General features: G+C 43.6%; 1 protein-coding gene across 4 annotated transcripts in view; it reads right to left on the reverse strand.

Annotated features, from left to right (window-relative positions):
- The window catches only part of FBH1 (F-box DNA helicase 1), a 36,815-nt gene extending 17,240 nt beyond the window's left edge, over positions 1 to 19,575 (reverse strand). Inside the window, exons 1-6 of one of the 4 annotated variants that reach the window (XM_080918295.1) lie at positions 19,481 to 19,575; positions 8,683 to 8,838; positions 6,181 to 6,770; positions 3,145 to 3,275; positions 2,904 to 3,039; positions 1,803 to 1,993 (exon numbers count right to left, since the gene is read on the reverse strand). In XM_080918295.1, coding sequence (XP_080774421.1) covers positions 1,803 to 1,993; positions 2,904 to 3,039; positions 3,145 to 3,275; positions 6,181 to 6,770; positions 8,683 to 8,838; position 19,481 — 1,205 coding nt within the window. In that variant the 5' untranslated portion in view covers positions 19,482 to 19,575. The other 3 variants (XM_080918298.1, XM_080918296.1, XM_080918297.1) reach the window with 3 other exon arrangements.
- Positions 19,576 to 20,422: the final 847 nt, after the last annotated feature.

Consider the following 20,422-nt stretch of genomic DNA (forward strand, 5'->3'; position numbering starts at 1 on the left):
TGCCAAATTAAGCCATCTTTCTGAACCTCAGTTGCTCCTCTACTGAGTTCTTATGAGTTAACACTGAAGTTTTGAAGCATGAATAACATGCCCCTTTAAAGGTCCCAAAGGAAACCATGGTTATTAAGAAAAGAACACCAAAGACAAAATGTCAGAACAGCCAAAGGGGAACAAAGATGGCAAAACTCAGTCAACAGAGGCACAAGACATAAACTCAGTCCACCACAAACAACTGCAAAACCGCTCATGTGCAGTCTGAGCTCACACTCAGCACCTAGAACACTAATTCCCCAAACAAATGCTCTGCCCCACTCCAGACTGCGGAGGACTGATCTCAAAGCATCGCTCTTTCTGATGACAAAAGATGCATTTAGTAACGTGCCAGGGGCTGGACGAACAACCAGAACAACATACCACACTACCATGAACTGAACTGGGTCCATTTAATTCAAAAGCTGAATTCCTTCCAAACATGACTGTTGGAAGAAAGAACGGAAGGAGAGAATTGAGACTCAATGCAGTGACAAGGCTATGGCTGTGAGCCACTGTGATCCTACTGATTTTATAAGAAGACACACTACTAAGTGCTCGGCATCCCCTGCCCCCATCTCTCTCTTGTTGGGATAGAAAGGGTGACTCACCAGAACCCAATCTTCCCTACCTTGTTCTTGGATCTGCAGACTCCAAAAGGACAAGAAAACAAATGTCTGTAGCTTAAGCCACCGGGCATGTGGTACTTTTATGGTGTATACATTTGCTTATGTAGGCTACAATATTGTCTAGCTAGGAAACTGAACACAACTTGGGAATAAAGCAATGGGACATTGTTGAAGAACAATGCTCTATACTACCTTACCAAGGATGACAGGCTCACTGCTAGGTTACTCTCAGGGCTCCCTAATCCCAGGGCCAGTCTTTTCCTGGTGGAGAGGAAACCCTCTGGGTTTCTGCTTACGGACTGGATGCATGATCTGCCTGTCCTACCACTTCATAGGAGAGGACAGGCCATTCCATACATACCACACACACTTGGGGTTTAAAGATCTCCCCTCCACTGGTCCCCAGACATCTTAATCTTGCACTAGTCTCTCTCATATTCAATGAATACCTGCTACACTGGATCCTTTCCTGGTACTTATCACACTCATTATAACTCTGAGTCCTTACATTACCTATTCCTTCTCTTAAAATGCCTCTTCCCATAACTCCAAATGTAGGCTCCTCCTTGACATTCAGACTTCTGCAAACCTGTTGATTCAAAACACTGTCCCTCCCCACACCCCGCTCAGCCCTCTGCCCCACTTCTGCTACAGCACACGTCATTCTCTCAAGCGCCTCCTCTGGTGTTTGCTTACGTACTGCCTATCTTCTTCACTAGATAAGTTCCCTGATTAATATTTCCATAGTGGATTCTCTTGTGCCTGGACAATTCCCAGCTCGATAGGTGCTAAACATGTATCCCTCTGAACACTGACCTCTGCATGTTTGTCAAGATAACTCTGAATTAGCAACTAACATTCTAGGCCTTTCTCACATTAAGATAGTCAGTCAGAGTCCCATAATCCTATAGTCTACTCCAGGAAAATATAGCCAGTTATGAATAAAGGGAAGCATTTCACCTTCACCTATAGCTTCAATGCTGACCCAAGAACATAGAAACTAGGTGAAGAAATCTTAATTGTCTGGCATGACATTCACAAAGCACTTGGAACTGCACTTCCATGGCCCAGTCTCCTGTGGAGAAAGGAGAAATCTAGGCCTTGTCATGTTATTGTAGCATCTCCCTTTCTCCAGGATGTTACCTATTGCTGATGTTAATCCCCTTCTCCCTCATGGCATAAAGGAGCACAGCTATGCAGTATAAGGTCTCGGTGACGTCTGGCATGGTCACTGTGGAGCTGGGCCTCCTGAGGCAGAAGAGCAGATGCTGGATGTCGTTCACACAGCTGGAGAGGAGCACCATGGCTGCCACCAAGGCCCAGACGTTAATGCCCTTCAAAGAGAGGTACAGGATAGGAGGAGAAGCCCAGACCCAGCCAGAGTCAGGACTAGGAAGGAAACCAATGAACATTCCCAGCTCATTTTACTGTGTATCTGTAGTAAATAAAACTTTTCATCTCTCTGCCTCTTTCAAATTACCCAATATGTCTGCAAAAAGAGCCACCTTGAGGGCTAGAGCAATGGCTCAGTGGTTAAGAGCACTTGCTGTTCATATAGAAGACCCGGTTCAGTTCCCAGCACCATCATGGCAGCTCACAAATTGCCTATAACACTTCAGTTCCACGAGATCTTTTCTGACTTCTACAAGCTCCTGCACACAAGTGGTGGACAGATGGATTCTCAGATACACACCCACATTAAAATTATAACGATATCTATCTATCTATCCGTGTGTGTGTGTGTGTGTGTGTGTGTGTGTGTGTGTGTGTGTGTGTGTGTGTGTGTTTTGGGGCTGGGGGTGGTGTTTTTGTTGCTGCTGAGACAGGGTTTCTCTGTGTAGTCCTGACTGTCCTAAAACTCAATCTGTAGGCTGGCCTTGAACTCAGAGATCTACCTCCTCTGCCTCCTGAGTGCTGGAATTAAAGGTATGAAACACCACTGTCTGGTTTGTATTGTTTTTAAGGCTATCTTATAAAGTAACCCTATCACTCAAAGTGTTCAGAGGCTGGATAACTAGTGTTCAGGAAACTTTCAGAGGTTCTTCAACAGAATGAACTGTTTCTTAAAATTCCTTTCAAATTAAAGAAGCTACATACAAATAAGGCCTCTTATCTCTCCATAATGCTACTCAGAGATTCAATCAAAAATCTGAAAATAATCTCCAACTAATCCTAGTCACTAACACAGTGAAAAGTGGCTCCATTTCCCAGAGTACCTCACAGCACTTGTCTCAGGTCACATACCCCAGCGGCTGCACAGAGGTCAGGGAGTTGTTGGCGCATGCACGCCTCAGCTTCCAAAAGGAGAGGGTGATCCCTCAGGCTCCACAGCACCCTCTCAGGATCTACACTTGGGGAGCATTTGGTGGTGGCTGTGTATCTGTAAAATACTCAAGAGATGAGTCCAGAAGAAAGACAACTGTGAGCAAAGATGTATGAGAAAGGACTTTGAAAATTGTTCCCAAACAAGAGAACCAACACTCACCGTATGAGGTTCAGCACACATAAGTCCGAATCCTTTTCTATGCCATGGCTCGACAGAATGCCATCCACTTTGCTGACAGCCTGCTCTTCGTTAATCAAGTATCGATGATACAGCTTCTTCCAAGGAATGAACTATGGAGTTGAAAAACAAAATGAAATAACATACATGCCATGATTCTCAGGAAGACTGGACCACCCACACAGAACACCTTCTACCAAGTGAAAAGCAAGTGCAGGCAGACTTCGTCCTCCCAATCCAAAGCTGGACAGACTCAGGAGAAACACTATAGGAACCTCAGCTGGAAAACAGGACAACTAGGCCTTGGCCCTGGCTCTAACTCAATGTCCCAGGAGCTGGGGGAAACTAGTGCTTCAGTTTCCTTATCTGAAGTGCCAGGTGAGCAAGTTCCAAAAGCTGTTCTGACCTTAAGTCAACATCTGTGCCATGACACAAAGGAAGGCATTATGGATAATGCTACACAGCAACATTTTCACCAAGATGTGATAAGAGCAAATAACACCATATGTCATACACATGCAGTTACACAAAGCAAGCACTGAGAGAACCGAAGGAAGAAAGAGACAGCAGCTGTGTGAAGAGACGTCAGATTTCATCAGCACCACCAACTAATGAGCCTGACAGATCCACACAGACGCTCCATGCAACAGCCACAAAACCCATACTCATCCCAAGCTACAAGATGTTGGAGCATTCATTGGGTCACAGTGCCAGTCAATCAATTGACATGGCTGAAGTTACACCATGAATCTTTTCAGTAACAACATGAGGACACTATAAATCAAGGCAGCAGGAAAGCTGAGCTACCCACAACTTAAATCAGGCATTCCTGTTCTAGATAAGCTGTCACCGTGTAGCTGAGGCTGGTCTTGAACTCATAATCCTCCTACCACCTAGTACTGGGATGTATCAGTGCATCTGGCTACATAGTGCACCCTTAGAATATCCATTGGTCAAAGAAGAAATCATAAAGCGCCTTAAGACAAGCTAAAAACAAAGACACACACAATATAGCAAAACTTACAAGACACTGTAAAAAACAGCTATCAGCAAGTTCACAGATAAGATGATTCTTGTTAAAACAGAAAGGGATAGAGCATCCGGCAAAGTATCTTTGGTCGAACATTTGCCTAGAATGTGCAAGGCACAGGTTCAATCCCCAGAACTAACAGAAAAGCCCTGAAAAGAATAGGCTACTTTCATACCTCAAAGAGGAAAAAGAAAAAAAGGAACTAAAGTCAAAATCAGCAGAAGAAAGGAAATTACAAAGAGCAGAGCAGACGTGGGCACAAAAGTGCTTCTCTGGAACCAGGCTGGGCAGAAGCAGGGGGATGGACAATCTAAAGCTACTCTGGCATACATAGTGAGACTGCAAAAAATAACAATAACAGTAACAGTAATAATTAAAACCCTGGGCTAGACCATCTAAGGAAAATGATAGGGACATTAAAATGAATGCCACGGAGTGAAAGAACTACCAGGGCAAAAGCGGATCAATCCCGAGAAACACATCCTGCCAAGCCTGAGTAATAGAAACAGAATGACAGAAAGATAGCAAAGAAACAGAATCAAAAATCAAAACTTGCTTCAGGAGACAAGCCTGGGACCAGATGGCTTCACTGGGGAATCCTACAGAACACTTAACGAACAATCAACACCAGCATGCCGCAAACTCTGCCAAAAGACTGAAGAGGAGGGAAAAGTGCCAAATTCCTTTGGTGAGGCCAACACTGCCGTAGCAGGAGAGCGAGACACAGACGCTATGAGACCCTGTAGGTCGTGGAATCATGGCAGACTACTGTAAACACCCTGCTTTGCTGGTGACCAAAATGGCGTCACTGTAACAATTTAGGAGAAAGACATGCTTGGATATGGTCCTGAGAATCTTTGTAAGCAAACCCTTCCTTATGCCCACCCCACAGCACTCAGCCTATACAACAGTTTGCCATTTAGTTGACAAGCATAGTGTAATCAAGCAGGGCTCACACCAGAACTCATAAGGCCATTGTTCTGAAATCAGGAACTAAGATGCTTCGTGGAAAGCGAGGGATGTTTCTCCGGATCTCTTCTGTACTCAGAAAAAGACTTTAACTTTCCTCTTTTGGGCTGTGTGAAGCTCAGTGGTTGGGTGTCTGAGATCTTAGATTTAGTGTGAAGGCTTGTACTTAGCGGATGGGCAGCTGTCACTATGCTACAAAATCACATACTAATTGTACCACAAACGCTACTAGGATCTGGGTCACCACAAGGAAAAGAGAAAGAAAATTCAAGAGTCAAGAATGTACTAAGAAAATGTCCAAAGGATGGTCACAAAACTAAGCTTCCCATAAACAGCATCATGGTGAGAAAGCACAAATTATATAAAGATTATCAAGACCCAGACAAAATAAGAGAATAATGATAGTTGTACAGGGAGCAGATACCTGCGTCTCTGACAGAGGAGAGTGAGCAAAAGTACTTTTCTGGAACAAATAGGCAGGAAAGCAGGCAGTCACTCTGCCCAGTCTACGCACAGAAAATAGAAGTTATTCAAACAGAGAAACGAAAGACGGCATGGAAGAGAACAGGTTACTGAAACCAGATGCAGTAGCGTAATCACACTAACAGAGGTATAAAATGCTGAAATGGCAAAGAGGGAGTGATGAACTTCAATGTCACAGGATGGGAAGGCATAGTCTGTACAAAAGAAGCCTTGAAGAACAAGTAATGGTAATGGGTCTACAGTGACTAATCTGTGTGGGACCAGTGATTACACCACATGGTACCAAGAATATGCAGTCTATGGTCAGGGCACAGCAAATCACATGCTTCAGATGAAAGCAAACCTGTGAGAAGGAAGGAAGAAAGGGTTCTGAAAAATTTGGTGGTGCTAGCCTGGATGGCCCCAGATGTCTGGGAAGTCTGTACTTTATTCATGAAGCAAACAGAAACCACCACCTGGAAAAGGTCTCCTCCTCAGAAATCTGCATTAAGTGAAGCTCATCTGCACGCTGGTTGAGGACTGAGCACTTAACTTACCAGCGGGTCATTGATTATTTCCCTCCACAGGTGGCACACCAGGCTGAGGTTCCAGTAGAGGTCCTCCACAGGCAGGAAAGCAAAGATGTGCCTCAGGACTTCACTCGGCAGCCTGCAAATGTGGCTGGGCACTTCCTGGCAAGGCAACGTTCCAAGAAGCCCATAGTATGAATCAGGCGAGGGATCAGGACCAATGTCCTCAATGTCTCGGCCAGCTTCTCCACACACTGGAGAGCACTGTGACAAACTGTCCTCTGCTTCTTGCCTGGCCTCTCTAAGCCTTGCACATGACGGGAACATACGATGGCGTGGAGTCTTCTTAGCAACTCCATCCCACTGGCTGCTGTCTGAGGCTTCCTCAAAGGAATGAGACCGCTTCCTGGCAGGCTGAGCAGATCCTGATGAGCCCAGCCTCACTTCTCCATTATCAACCTGAGGCAGAGTGTAACTGCTCTCTGCAGGAAAAATCATACCACCCTCAGAGTCCTGACAGCTGTCCTGGCCAGCAGAATTGCTTTTGGCCATGTCATTGGTACAATGCTGGTGGCCAGCTAGGAAGAACTCAGAAATGTATCTCTGACATCTTCGACCTATAGAGAGAACCCAAAAAAGAACAGGAAAAAAAAATCAGTGGCTGCTGACCCAAATAATATGATCTAATTAATTACCTATGCTAACAGAGAAGAGACACCAGTGTACTTATGGGTCAAGTGGCCACATAAATAGCTAATATAAAAATAATCAGACCCATACTTAGCAAGAGACAACTGCTGTGTATTGGTCAACACTCTAGCCTGTAAGTACATATATGTGTTTGGTCAGATGCTGCACACTGGACACCTGAGTGGGCAGACAGACAAGAAATGGCTGCTCATATTCACATAACAGGCACAAAGCAGCTCCCTGACTCAGTCCCACAACAGCAACTCTAAGTTTGCATGAGCAGAAAGAAACATGCTCTATCAGGTCCAGAAAGATCTATTCTTCATTTGACCCTGCAAATAAGTTTATTTTATTTTTATTTCCTATGGTGAGTCTGTCGTTTTTAAAAGAGCTGAAATTTTCTCACTTTATTAGCATGATCCTGTCTCTTCCTCACATGTACTCAGTCAGCATTTTCTAAGGACATTTACTTTTGAAAAAGACTATGAAATGACACTCCCTGACCTCACCACTTTGAGGACAGAGCCCAAACAGTGGTGATCTCAAACATCACTGCAGGATTTTCTTAAAAGTATCAAAATACAACAATGTGCACAGTTCCTTTCTAAATGGTATAGCCAAAATCCTTACTTTGAAAAGAAAGAATGGTTGAAACCAGAATTAGCCTTTAAATGAATTAATGGACATGAAAATGATGTCACACTAGGGAGAAGGAACATCAACTATAATTTCGTCCAGAGCAATTTAAGCGACCAGAGTTTCCTTTCAGCAAGGTCTGGATAAATCTGGGTATCCTAGCTGGCAAAGCCAGTCACACCAGAGCGACAGTAGTGCAGTGCACTCAGCCTCAGAGGCAGGTGAGAAGCACAAGACAACCTAAGCTTCAGAACTTGTAATTAAGTCCAAAACAGCCTCATACAATAGTCACAACAGTCTTCAGAATGAGAAATATGGATTATTTAAACTAGATTGGATTATGAAATTAGGTGAATTAAGAGAAAAAAGGCAATCTAAAAGATTTTAAAATATGTATTTGCACAAGAAATTTGTCTGATATAAAGAGGAGTGACAAGGGAAAAAAAATCAAACCTCTAGAAGTGTATTAATGATACCAAAATTGGAGAAATTAATTAATAACCTGTATTTGATCATTACACATCGTACACTATAAAATTATCACACAGTACTCCATTAATAAGGACTCTTAATAATACTATGTGGCAATCAATTCTTTACAGCAGCAGGGAAACACTTTAATAGGCTCTGAGAAAAAGCTGTGACAAGATCAAAGATCATCACATTGAGGAATATTAGCTCAATAATACATATTCCAGTTGATCTAATAACACATATTTAGTTGGAAAACTAAAGCCTGGTTAGAGAGAGCTCCATCTCAAGGTAAAAGCAGAGAGCTGGGGTGTAGCTTCCAGTACAGTGCTAGCCTAGCACACAGGACCAGGGTTCAATCCCCAGTGCTCAGTACAACAACCAAAAGAAGACAGTAGACTGCAGGAGGGAGCATTTTAAATGAAATGATGGTCCTGTGGATCTCCTGACAGACTTACTAAGTCATGATGCCTGTAGACTGGATAACTGGATAACTGCAGAACACTGAGAGTGCTCCATGTCTTTTATTACTTTACACTTAGTTACGCTGACAGGCTTGCTTGGGCTCTAACATTAGAGAAAGAATTTCAATAGAAAACATACAAATAATGAATACAGGTGTCAACCTGTTTTAACAGGACAGGAAAATCAAGTGGTGGCATTTACAAACACATAAAACCAGAAGACATTCAAAGGCACACATAACCACAGATTTTGAAACAGAAGCCATACCCCTATACCGTCCTTTTGTTCTGGATCTAGGATAGAGACCATGGTTAGGGTCTCTGTTTGTCCATCTCTGACTGAAGGGCTGAGTCACAGCCAAATGAATCCGGGCCAAATGCTGGCAGTCGACCACTGTAAGATGCTTCCGCTTAAACCGTCTCACTGTTTTGAAACAGGAAGAAGAAATGGGAATGCTGTTAGTTCTTCCCAAACACAGAGGCTAGCCAGTGAATTATACTCAAAAATTATAGAAAAAAATTACATTATAAAAAAATACTAAGGACTGAATTTGAAGACCACCACAACCAGTCATTCTTTTTCCTGTGAAATGACTGAGTTAGTTCAATGTCTAAACATATCTCTCTTAGAATTTTAAAAATATTTATGGCTACCACCACCTTGAAAACATCCACTTCTGAGCTTGTTTAATACTTAGGAGAATTTTTGTCGTTGTTGGGTATTTTGGGTTTGGCTTTTTTAAGACAAAGTTTCTCTGTGTAGCCTTGGCTATTCTAGAGCTCACTCTGTAAACCAGGCTGGCCTCAAACTCACAGAGACCCAACCTGCCTCTGCCTCCTGAGTGCTGGAATTTAAGGCATGTGTCACTACACCCCAGCTAGATAGGAGAGTTTGAATCAGCCCTCCCAGATGGCATTTTGAGATCCAAAATTTACTTTTTCTTTTATTTATCTATTTAAAAATGTTTAAACTTATACTTTATAGAAGTTTTAATCATGAAATATTCAAAAGTTTCCCAGCCTATAAAGACAAACACTGCACACCGGCTCTCATATGTGGATCCTGGATTTGAACCTTCAGATTTGCGTCTCTAATGAGTCTGTACAAGTCAGGAAGCTAGAAAGGGACCAAGAGAGGGAACAGGAAAGAGACCTTAGGGGGTGGAGAAATGTGATAGAAAAGAAATCACCATTATTGGTGATTAATTACCAGTAAGATAGTCACCTTCAATTAATGAATAACAGACTTAGCAACTTTCCTGGCCTTCATTTAAGCCACACTTATACAATAGCAAATTAGGAGCTGGCTTTAATTTCACTTAAGAATAAAAGCTTGTCATTTTTTGTTTGCTTTCTTTTTGTGTGGAGATAGGACCTTACCATGATGCCTTGGCTGGCCTGAACTCAGACAGCCTCCTGTCTGCCAAAATGAAAACTGTTACAGTTTACTTCCTATCAATGGAATGAATTAAAATACTTCTTTTATATCACAACTTTTAAAAGGAAAAGCATGAAGATCTGAGTTCAGATCCCCAGAACCCATGTTAAAGGAGGTGTGGCGGAGCACAGCAGCTTAGGTCTGTGGTCACAACCTGGGGAAGCTAAGACAGGGAGATCCCTGGAGCTTACTGGCCAGTCTGTCCAGCCAAATTAGCAAACCCTAGGTTCAGTGAAGACTGTCACAAAGTACAGTGGAGAGTGAGGAGCAAGTGAATACATGTATGTGTGCAACACACACACACACACACACACACACACACACACACACACACCACTGAAATACAGAGCCGAGAGTGGTAAAGCACTCTGCCTAGCATGCACAAGCCATAAGGCCCTGGGTTCAGGAGGTGTATATATGTTAAGACCTGGGTTAGCATCAATACATAATACTGATTATAACTACAGATCATGCTTCCTGTGACTATTTCTGCTCAGTATCCAATCAGTTGAGAAATAACCCTTCCTACTTTCAGCTAATTCTTTAAAGTTTTAATATACATTTTTAAAAATTAAACTCCATGAATTCGGCAACATTTCTAAAAAATTAATTCCATCCACACTAATGTGGAAAAGGACTCTGGAAACCTTATGGCCACCTCAGTTCAGAAGACACAGCACTAGCATGTTAGGTACCACAACAGAACGCACACATGGCTCCGATGAAGGAAGCGCTGGGGAGCTCTGACTCAGGTAAGTCAGTTTTACCTTAGAGGTGTCACTGATTAATGAGAAAACACTGAAAGATGTCAAAATCAGATGCAAAGGTATCTACTTCTACTTGGCAATGCTTATCAAACTTGAATAAAATGTGGAAATATGAAAACAGGAAGTACATGACAGGCCAACTGCAGCCAATCCTATGTTCCTGAACTACCTTAACCACAGCAAGCAACAAATCTCAGTCACATACATACTTAGAACGGGAAAATCAAACATTTAATCCCAGTACTTGGGAACAAGAGGCTGGTGGGGTTTGATGAATTAAAAATCAACCTAGTCTACATACCAAGCCCAGGCTAGCCAGGGTTACACAGTGAAACCTTGTCTCAAAAAATAAACCAAACAAAAACAACAAATATCCTTTCAATGTCCAGTTTTGTAAATATCCTCTGTTCTTGTTGAAACTCCTGTTCACTAAACATCAAGCTGTATATACCTATAAGAAAACAGAAATAAATTTTTCTATACTAAAAAAGTTAGGCTGGGCAGTGGTGGCACACACCTTTAATCCCAGCACTCAGGGACTGAGACAGGCGGATCCCTGTGAGTTCTAGGCCAGCCTGGTCTACAAAGTGAGATACAGAATAGCCAGGGCTGTTACACAGAAAAACCCTGTCTCAAAAAACAAAAAACAAACAAAAAAACCTTGAATTTTTCTATAAACCTGGGAGCAACAATAAATGTAAAATTTTGATCATTATTTTAAAAAATAAGACTTTACAGTAGACAAGAGTACTTGGTGGGTAAAATAGCATGTGCCATACAAGCCTGACAAACCGAGTTCTATTCCCATAACCCATGGTGGAAGACGAACCAACTCTTCAAACTTGTCCTTTTACCTCAACCTGTACTCTGTATATTCATGGCAAGGCATGTACACATTCACATTTACACAAACATACACAATGAAAATACATTTTTAAAAAATGAGACACTATTTTACCTCTCCTGTTCAGACCCTTGCATATAGTACATAAAGCCCAACTTGTATTTTGGCAGCAAAAAGGAAAGCTACAAGGGCCTTTCCCAAGTACACCATCCAGGGACAGCGGCTCAATTCTGATCTGCAAGTCAAATGACCCCAGAGCCAAATCAAGAATTTTTCTGCTTAACTCTCAATACATCTAATTGCTTCAGAGCTGACATTCGCATTGCCCAGAAATGACGATATCAGAGAACAGTTACCACCAGCCTAAAGATATATCTCATAAACTGCCTGCACAGCATATGCTTTTATGGATAAAATCACCAAGAAAATAAGCATTACTCAATTTATATAATCTAGAACCTTGGGGCCAAATGCTTAGCTGAATGAAGTAAGACAGGCAACAGAAAGCTTCTGAGAATCAGTGAAGAGAAACAACCAATTATCACATACAGCTCAGTTAAGAATTCTGATGCCTACTAAATCTGCAATACAATCTCTGATTTATATGACTTGGGCAATAGAAAACAGGCTAATGGATTCCTCTATGTCTGTATACATGCATATCTACAACAACCTTGGGACATTTCTGTAAAGCGTGTAAGAATGGCTTCATCCTAATCAACTTATCAACAATGCCCTAATTAAAAGAGAAAGCTACGGTGCCGATAATGACTATGAACTAGACATGTCTTAATCACATGTAAGGTAAGCAACTCATCTGTTCTCTCACTGCTGCACCCTGTGCATGCAGCACTGTGGCAGAGGTAAAGTATATTCTAGGGGGACTGAGTGCCTGTGTGGTCTCCAAAGTCTTATGCTGAGATCCTAACCACCAATGTTACGCTCTTAAGAGTCAGGACTAACCAGGTGTAGTGAGTGGTGCATGCTTGTAGTTCCTGCAATGGGGAGACAAGGACAGAAAGCCAGCCTGGCAACTTAGAAGTAAAAGTAAAATAATTGTCTACCATGAGTGAAGCCTTGGGCTCAATCTCCAAGCCAAGAAAACAAAAGCAAACAAAAATTCCAGGGTGCTCCCCTGCCACTTAGTCACATGAGGACACAGTGCAGACAGCCATCTATGAACCAGGAAGCAGTCCTTGACCAGACACCAGACAGGTGTTTGATCTTGGACTTTCCAGCTTCCAGACTGTAAGAAAATAGACGAGTTATTTATAACTGTCTAGCTTGCAGCCTTTTATTATGGAAACTAAAATGGATGGACAGTGCATGTTTGACACACTGTAAGGGTGAAGGATAGGCAAGGAGCTCTTCCCTTTGACCATAGTTGTACTGCTGGGTTCTATTCTCAAGTTGACACAACCGAGAGTCATCTAGGAACAAGGATCCTCAACCGAAGAAATCCCTCTATAAGACTGACTGTGGGCATGTCTGTGGGTCATTTTTGATTGCTAATTGATATGGAAAAACCCACAGCCCACTGTGAGTGGTCCCATCTTCAGCATAAGACAAGTAGCTATCGTTGAACAAGTTAATAAGCAGGCACTTCTCTAGTCTCTGCTTCTGCTCCTGCCTCAAGCTCCTGCCCTAGTGTCCCCTGATGAAAGAAAGCCTCCCCTGATGAAGTGTGAAATGGAACAAACCCTTTCCTTTAGGTTGTGTGTTTATCACAGCAACCGTGGAACAACCAGAAGAATGCTCTAAGGCGTCCCAGCCCACTCTGGCCCAACATCTTACCTTAAGCACTCCCTCTGGTGGAGACCAGATCCCTGTCAGCTTATCTTGGACTATATTCATTACAAAGGCTCTGCTCATTATCATCTAACTCAGTGCTCAGCACAGCACTACAGTGGCAGACATGTACTTAGCTGCTGAACAGAAAGTTCTTGACTAGAATTGCCAGTTAGGCTTTCATTTGCCTTGACTCATTTTTTACTTTTTATTAAAAACCAATTTATAAAACAAATCACAAAAAGTGAAACTTCAGGATTTTGCGGCAGGCTATTACTCCTCCTCAGCACAAACCCTCTGCACGTCTTGGTTCTGATGCAACTGGTCTCACTGTAGGCCTGGATCCTTACCAATGCTAAGTACATAAAAGGGTGTGTATTTTGTGTGCTCCCATTTTCTCCACCAAGTTAAACAGACAGCTGATTCCCTTGAATGCTGACAGAACATTCTAGACTATGATGTAGCTTTGTGCTCTAAGGACACTCTGGGGAAGAATTCTCCTAGCCGCCCAAGTGCTTAAGATTGCTGCTGCTTTAAAAAGAACCTCCTCCACCCAACACCCATGTGCATACACAAACACCCATGAGCTACCACCACATGGAACCTTTTTAGATTGTTATGTAATTAAAAAATAAAATAAAGTAAAGTTCTACCATTTGGTCCTTCTATGTCTGGAGGTATTGGTTATGGCAACAAAGTTATGCTAATGACTTGGGATTACTTGAACTCGGCAGCAAATAATCTCTTGTTCTTCTATCTTTACTAAATAAAATTCATGATAAAAAAAATCCTCTAGAACTTACAGTTTATAGACCAACATAGACAAAATGAAGACGGTAATTTCTTAGAACTTCTGGAGAAGCTGATTATTACTAAATAACTGCTCTTAAAATTAGAAAACAAATCAAAAACCAAGCCAACTTCCTAGTACAAAGCTCCTCACTGGAGAGAATACTGCTCCGAACACCAAATTTAACTTTGCTAATTAGATAATGTGCCCCCCCACCTCATTAGGTGCCCTATAAGCTCCAAACATCTGATGGGCTTTGAAGACTCACAGGAGGACAGGTGAGGTGCCGGGTGACAGACTCCATTATGACTCTGGGATTGAAAAGTCCAATGACAGCCAGTGGAACTGAGAGTCCAGATAAATATGGCCAACGGTGTCATCCCTCAACTCTAGAATTCTAAGCTGCCACTCAAGCTAGGACGTGCTTAGCTGTGATAAAACCAGTGTGCATATTTCTACGGCACTTATAATGCTTTCTTAAATGTCTATTAAAGTATACCTTATATAGATTATTGTTTTACAATGTTTGTTGTGCTGTTATTAATAGCAATTATTTACATTATGACAATTGGTTTTCACTGATGCTAAATGTCTTCTGTAAGGTATATATATAGGAAAGAGAAATGAAGAACGTATTTCTACCCAGCATCCTCTGTTTATAACCTCATAAATAACTGCTAATTAAATGAAAAGCCACACAGCTATAGGGCTGCCTTCTAAAGTTGGGCTGTGGTGGCTTCAACTGTCTCACAGCAACTTAAGCTCCTTACAGCCCACGGCCTGCTTAAGTTCTCGTTTCATCGGCAAAATAACCCATGATTGTCCAATTAAGACCCGCTTCAAGTCACTATTTAGCTCCTAAGCAATAGCACCAGGGGCTGGAGAGATAGATCAGTGGTAACAAGCCCTTGCTGCTCTAGGAGATGACCAGAATTTAGTTCCCAGGAACCATGTGTGGGCAGCTCACAATGACTTGTAACTCCACCTCCAGGGGACCAATGATTCTCTGACCTCCGCAAGCACTTGCACACTCTGCTGTTCACATACACACATGATTTTAAATCTTCTTTTCTCAAACTAATAACACCACCAGAAGAACTTGGCTTTTCTGACTACTTGGTCTGATGTGTTTTCGACTCTAACATTCTCCCTTTCTAGGTCCAGAAAACTTTACGGGAGGTTAGAAAAAAAATATATCACATCAGTGGAACACAAAGATATATAACTAATCCCAGCACTCAGGGACCAGCCTGGATGCAAAATTTTACTAAAAACAAAACAAACACCCTTAAGCTGAATTCTTGTACAATTTTTAAAAACACTTATATGTCACAGTCATAGACAGTTAATAACAAACATTCAGAAAAACTTAACTGTAAAGAAATCCTACTGAAACAATTCACAGAAATTATGAAGCTCAAAGAGAAGGAAGTGCAGAAGGTGGATGTCTCAGTCCTTTTTAGAAAGGAGAACAAAATACTCATGGGAGGAAATAAAGGGACAAACAGAGGAGCAGGGATTGGAGAAAAGATCATCCAGAGACAGCCTCACCTGGGGATCCACCCCATATGCAGCCACTAAACCCAAGCACTATTGCTGATGCCAAGTAGTGCTTACTGGCAGGAACTTGATATGGATGCCTCCTCAGAGGTTCTGCCAGAGCCATACTGATACAGAGGAAGATGCCTGCAGCTAGCCATCAGACTGAACACGGGGACCCCAATGAAGGAGCTAGAGAAAAGACTAAAGGAGCTGACAGGATCTGCAACTCCATGGGAAGAACAAAATTATCAACTAACCAAACCCACCACAGCTCCCAGGGACTAAAACACCAACCAATGAGTTCCCATGGAGAGACCCATGGCCCCAGGTGCATATTCAGCAGAGGATAACATTCTCTGGCATCAGTGGGAGGAGAGGCCTTTGGTCCAGTGAAGGCTCGTTCTCCCAGTGTAGGGGAATGACAAGGTGCTGTGGTGGGAGAGGGTGGTTTGGAGAGGGAGCACCTTCATGGAGGCAGTGGGAAGGAGAAGGGGAGGGGAAAGGGAAGGGGGAAGGGGAGGGGAAAGGGGAGGGAGATGGGGAGGGGAAAGGGGAGGGAGATGGGGAGGAGAAAGGGGAGGGGGATGGGGAGGGGAAAGGGGAGGGGGAGGGGGAAGGGGAGGGGGATGAGACTGGAAAAAAGGGAACATCTGTAATATAAATACAGAGAATATCCAAGAAAAAGAAAAAAAATGCCAACTATACAGTCTATTGTGTAGACTCAAAATGGGAAAATGTCTAAATATTTTGCCCTGTTTAACTCTAAGGAAAACAAACAGCAAGCACAGAAGAGTGGACACCCTGTTCTCATTCCTCCTTCTGTCACTCAGTCTTCAGGTAAAGACCTACCAGCCACTTCCACTTCTCTAAACCCAAAGGCCCACATCAGTCAGCCCACTGTGGAAAGTGTGAGGGGGAGGATGCTGGTATATATGAATTAGAAGGCCAGCAGTTTCTCAGAATCTATCCTATTTCTCTAACTGGGACCCAGAGCTCACATGATTCAGTTAGACTACCTGGCTGGCAAGCTTGGAACCTGCCTTGTCTCCCAGTGCTGAGATTATAAGGCATGCATTCTCATGCATCTTTTTTTCTTTCTTTTTTAATGTAGTAGTAAGGATCCAAGTCAGGTCCTCATGCTTGGTCAACAAGCACTTGACCAACTGAGCCATGTTCCCAGCCCAGCAGCCTCAATCTCTTGTGGTCACCTCATGCCCCGAAACACTGACTACTTCCTTAAGTACAGCACCCGTTTATTACTGCGAGGTAAGATGGGCTGGGCTGTTCATTCTGTGTTCCTCAGAAGGAATGACAGAAAACAAACAAAATGCCCACAGTGTATCTTTATATATTTGAAAACCATTTTCTATTATTTATTCATTCATTTCTCAACCTCTTCATTTTTCTACCATGTCCCAGATTTACTATGAACTCCATGAGGGTTTTCCTTATGGTATCCTTGCTGCTAATGCTATTTCAGACACTGGAGAGCATACAAAAATAAGTAAGCCTGACCATAAGGCAGCTACCAAAACAAACACAAATTGCCAGACATACAGCAATCCAAGCGCTACATAAATACACACATAAGGGCCTACTGTAGTAAATATAATTAGGACTGTTAGAAGAATCTTCATGAGCCTTAAATGATGAATGAGATTCAGTTAGGCACAAGAAAACAATATGAATAAAAACCAAAGAAATGGCAAAATGTGTGATGGAAGAGTTTCACTTCTTCAGAACAAAAAGCTAACTCACAGGCAATGAGAAATAACAGGGCTGGAAAATGAACCTGGAGCCAGAGACTACAAGGGTCCTCTTACACGCTGCTAAAGACATAGATAGGCCTTTATGGCACAGGCAATGAAGAGTAGCAAGCTGTTTCTAAAACCAAGGCCATTACACAGCCAAGTTTAGATAGACATGTGAGACTGTCAGCAAAACAAATCAGCAAGTCACAGTTCCAAGTGAGGCAAGAATTGGAGAAGGCCTGAGAGCAGAAGTTGGGTATCGAGGACGTGTCAGTATCAACAAGGTGTGAAGACCAAGAGAAAAATGGACGACTCTGCTTGTGGAACATGAAAAGAGCTGACATCATTAGCTATGTTAAAAAGCAAAGGGAGAAACGGCTGCTTTAATCATTTTCCATATAGTGAAAGGCCTAAAGTTTCAGATTTAAATATAACATTTTCAGGGTTTCTTCTTGTGGTTTTGTTGCTGTTGTTTTGGCGGGTGGTTGGTCTGCTTTGCTTTGCTGAGGTAGGATCTTAGGCCAACTAAATGCTGGGCTGACCAAGTGTGTACCACCATGTCTAGATTGTTTTTTGTTTTTAGAGGTTCTGTATAATACCCAGTTAAAGCTCCAGAGAGTTCTATGAAATGTAAGAAGAGTCTTCAAAGAGCCTTCAAATGACCATTAACAATGTAAGAGCTGGCTATGGTGACAAATTTCTAGAAGCTTTTTCAAAACCAAAACAGCAAAGACAGAATCTAAATTTGTCTAAACTAAAGTCAGCCTGGGAGGGACAGAGAAATATAAGATGGGTGTGCATGTGCGTGTGCAAGTGTGTGTGTGTGTAATAGTAACACATGTGATATTAGAATTCAAATAGTTACATGTATTCACAAGTCAGGAAACATGTTAAAGGGCTCATTCCTCAATGACACCCACAAACCAAAGATTCATGAAACACAACAAAAGTCAAATCGAAAATCCCAATTCCATTGCGGACACAAGGGAGTTGGGGCAATAAAGGCCTCAAATTCCGAAGACCTTCACTGAGGAAATAGGCAGCTCAACCAGACAGTGAGAGAAGCAATAGCCCTGCTCATAAATTTAAAGCATAAATGTCCACCCCTCTCCAGAAAAATTACAAGGACTATAGGGTAGATTCACCAAAAAAAAAAAAAAAAAAAAAAAAAAAAAATCTCGTTTCCCAGCAGAAAACACAGACCAAAGTAAGCTCATAAAGTAGAGGAGAGGCGCACTCTTATTTGGAATACCAACTAATAAGCAACGTCATCCTTTTGTGAACCAGGGTTCTCGGTTTTGTTTAAAGGACTGGAAACTTAAGAGGTATTAGACAAGAAAACGTGAAATCATTTGTAAGGAAGGAGTAGGGAGCCCAGACTAGCCTTGAACTCAAGGTTCTCTTGCTTCAGTCTCCCAAATGTTGAGACTTAAATCCATACAAAGTAGCATAAAGTTTTAAACTATCAGATACCTACCTCAACTTTAAAAAATCACGAACTGCATTAGGCTTCAATGTCCTCGTCTCTAAAACCTGAATGCTACCTATGGGCTGTTTATGGAACACACAATGTCAGGCGCTTGGTGAACCAGAATGTAGTGCCAAATGCAAAGAAATTGTTTTAAGCCTGGCAGCAGCGACTTCCATTTTACTCCCCAAACAGAAACACCATTAGGTTAAATGTCTAGTTCTTCGAAAGGGAGCCAACAAAGCTTGTTCGGATCACAAAGAGCCCTCCAAATGCCCCTAGGCCTTCTCGCAGTCCCCTTAATCACCATCACCTGTTCAGGTGAGGGGGTGGGAGACAACCAAGGCGAACACAGACGACGGGAGCAGCATACAATGACTCGCCCAAGGTCAAAAACATTACAGTGGAGACAAGCCAAGCTTGCCAGCAGCAGAGGCTGCGTCTTCTCAGGTGCTGCCCCTTCCGGAACCTCGGGGAGCGGTGAAGGGGTGCTGGTCTGCAAAAAGCTTCCGGCCTCCTCCAGCAGGCCCACTCCTGACCACCGCGGGCGCGGCCAGCTCTTACACCCACACCCTCAGCTAGGGCCCCACCCCCCGAGGCCAAGACTCCTGCGCGGGGCCCCCACAATTTGAAGTTTTCCCGGCTCGCACCCCACGCCAAGTCCACGGTCTCACGCACTATAGCGGCCCGGCCCAGGGCCTCGCCGCCGACACCACCCTGCCGTTGCCGCTGGACATCCAGCCTTTCCTCGACCAGCAAGCCCCTCCTTCGGCCCAGACAGCGAGCAGAGACGACTGCAGACTTCCTCCGCGAGCTCCGCCTCTTCGCTGCCAAGACGCACCCTCCACCGGAGACGACGGACGGACCCGTGAACCAATTGAAACTCCGAACTGGAGTGGTCGCGCGGACAGACAGGCGCTAGAGCCAATCCGTACGCGAAGCGGGAGAGGGCGTGGCTCCGTTTCTTGAGCCACGCCCCGTCTGTGCTTCCGCTACCGCGGAGGAGGCGAAGGAAACTTTCCCAGAGTTCCTTCGAGCTCCCTGGGTTCCCGCGGGGGCTGAGGAGGCAGCAGCGGGTGGGGAGGGGGCTGGGGTCGGCTGCGGATTGGGTGAGGATCGGGCGGAGCACAAGGACACAGTCCCAGCTCTGAGAGGCCCCAGAAACCTTTGCTGTTGGGAAGTTGGTCAGCCGAAGGATGCGGCTGTGCAGCCCAGCAGACATCCTGGCAGAAGACTTGGGCCAGCTAGGCTCCAGGGTGGTGGGCAGCGTATGCTCGGCTGTGGAGAGCTGGTCACACTCCAGCCCGGCTGCCTGTGCAGCAACCACCGGAACAGCCCAGCAAACATCCCCATAGGCTGTACGGTGGAGAGCAGACCACATACATCTGGGGTGCGATGTCAGGCTGCAAAGCCCTTCTGTCCCACTTGGGCTTCGCGGTACACTGACACACTTCATTCTGATAGATCTTCCGTCCCCAGATCACTCAGGTGCAAAGGACAGCTCCAGATGTCAGATGCACACCCGTACCCACAAGCTGCCTGAGTCCGAAGAGCCTAAAGCCCCACCCTGACGAGTCGGCGTGTTTGAAGCACAGTAACCAGAATGACCTAAGAGTGTGC

The sequence above is a fragment of the Micromys minutus genome (genome assembly GCF_963924665.1).
Source record: "Micromys minutus genome assembly, chromosome: 6".
In the NCBI taxonomy this organism is placed as follows: domain Eukaryota; kingdom Metazoa; phylum Chordata; class Mammalia; order Rodentia; family Muridae; genus Micromys; species Micromys minutus.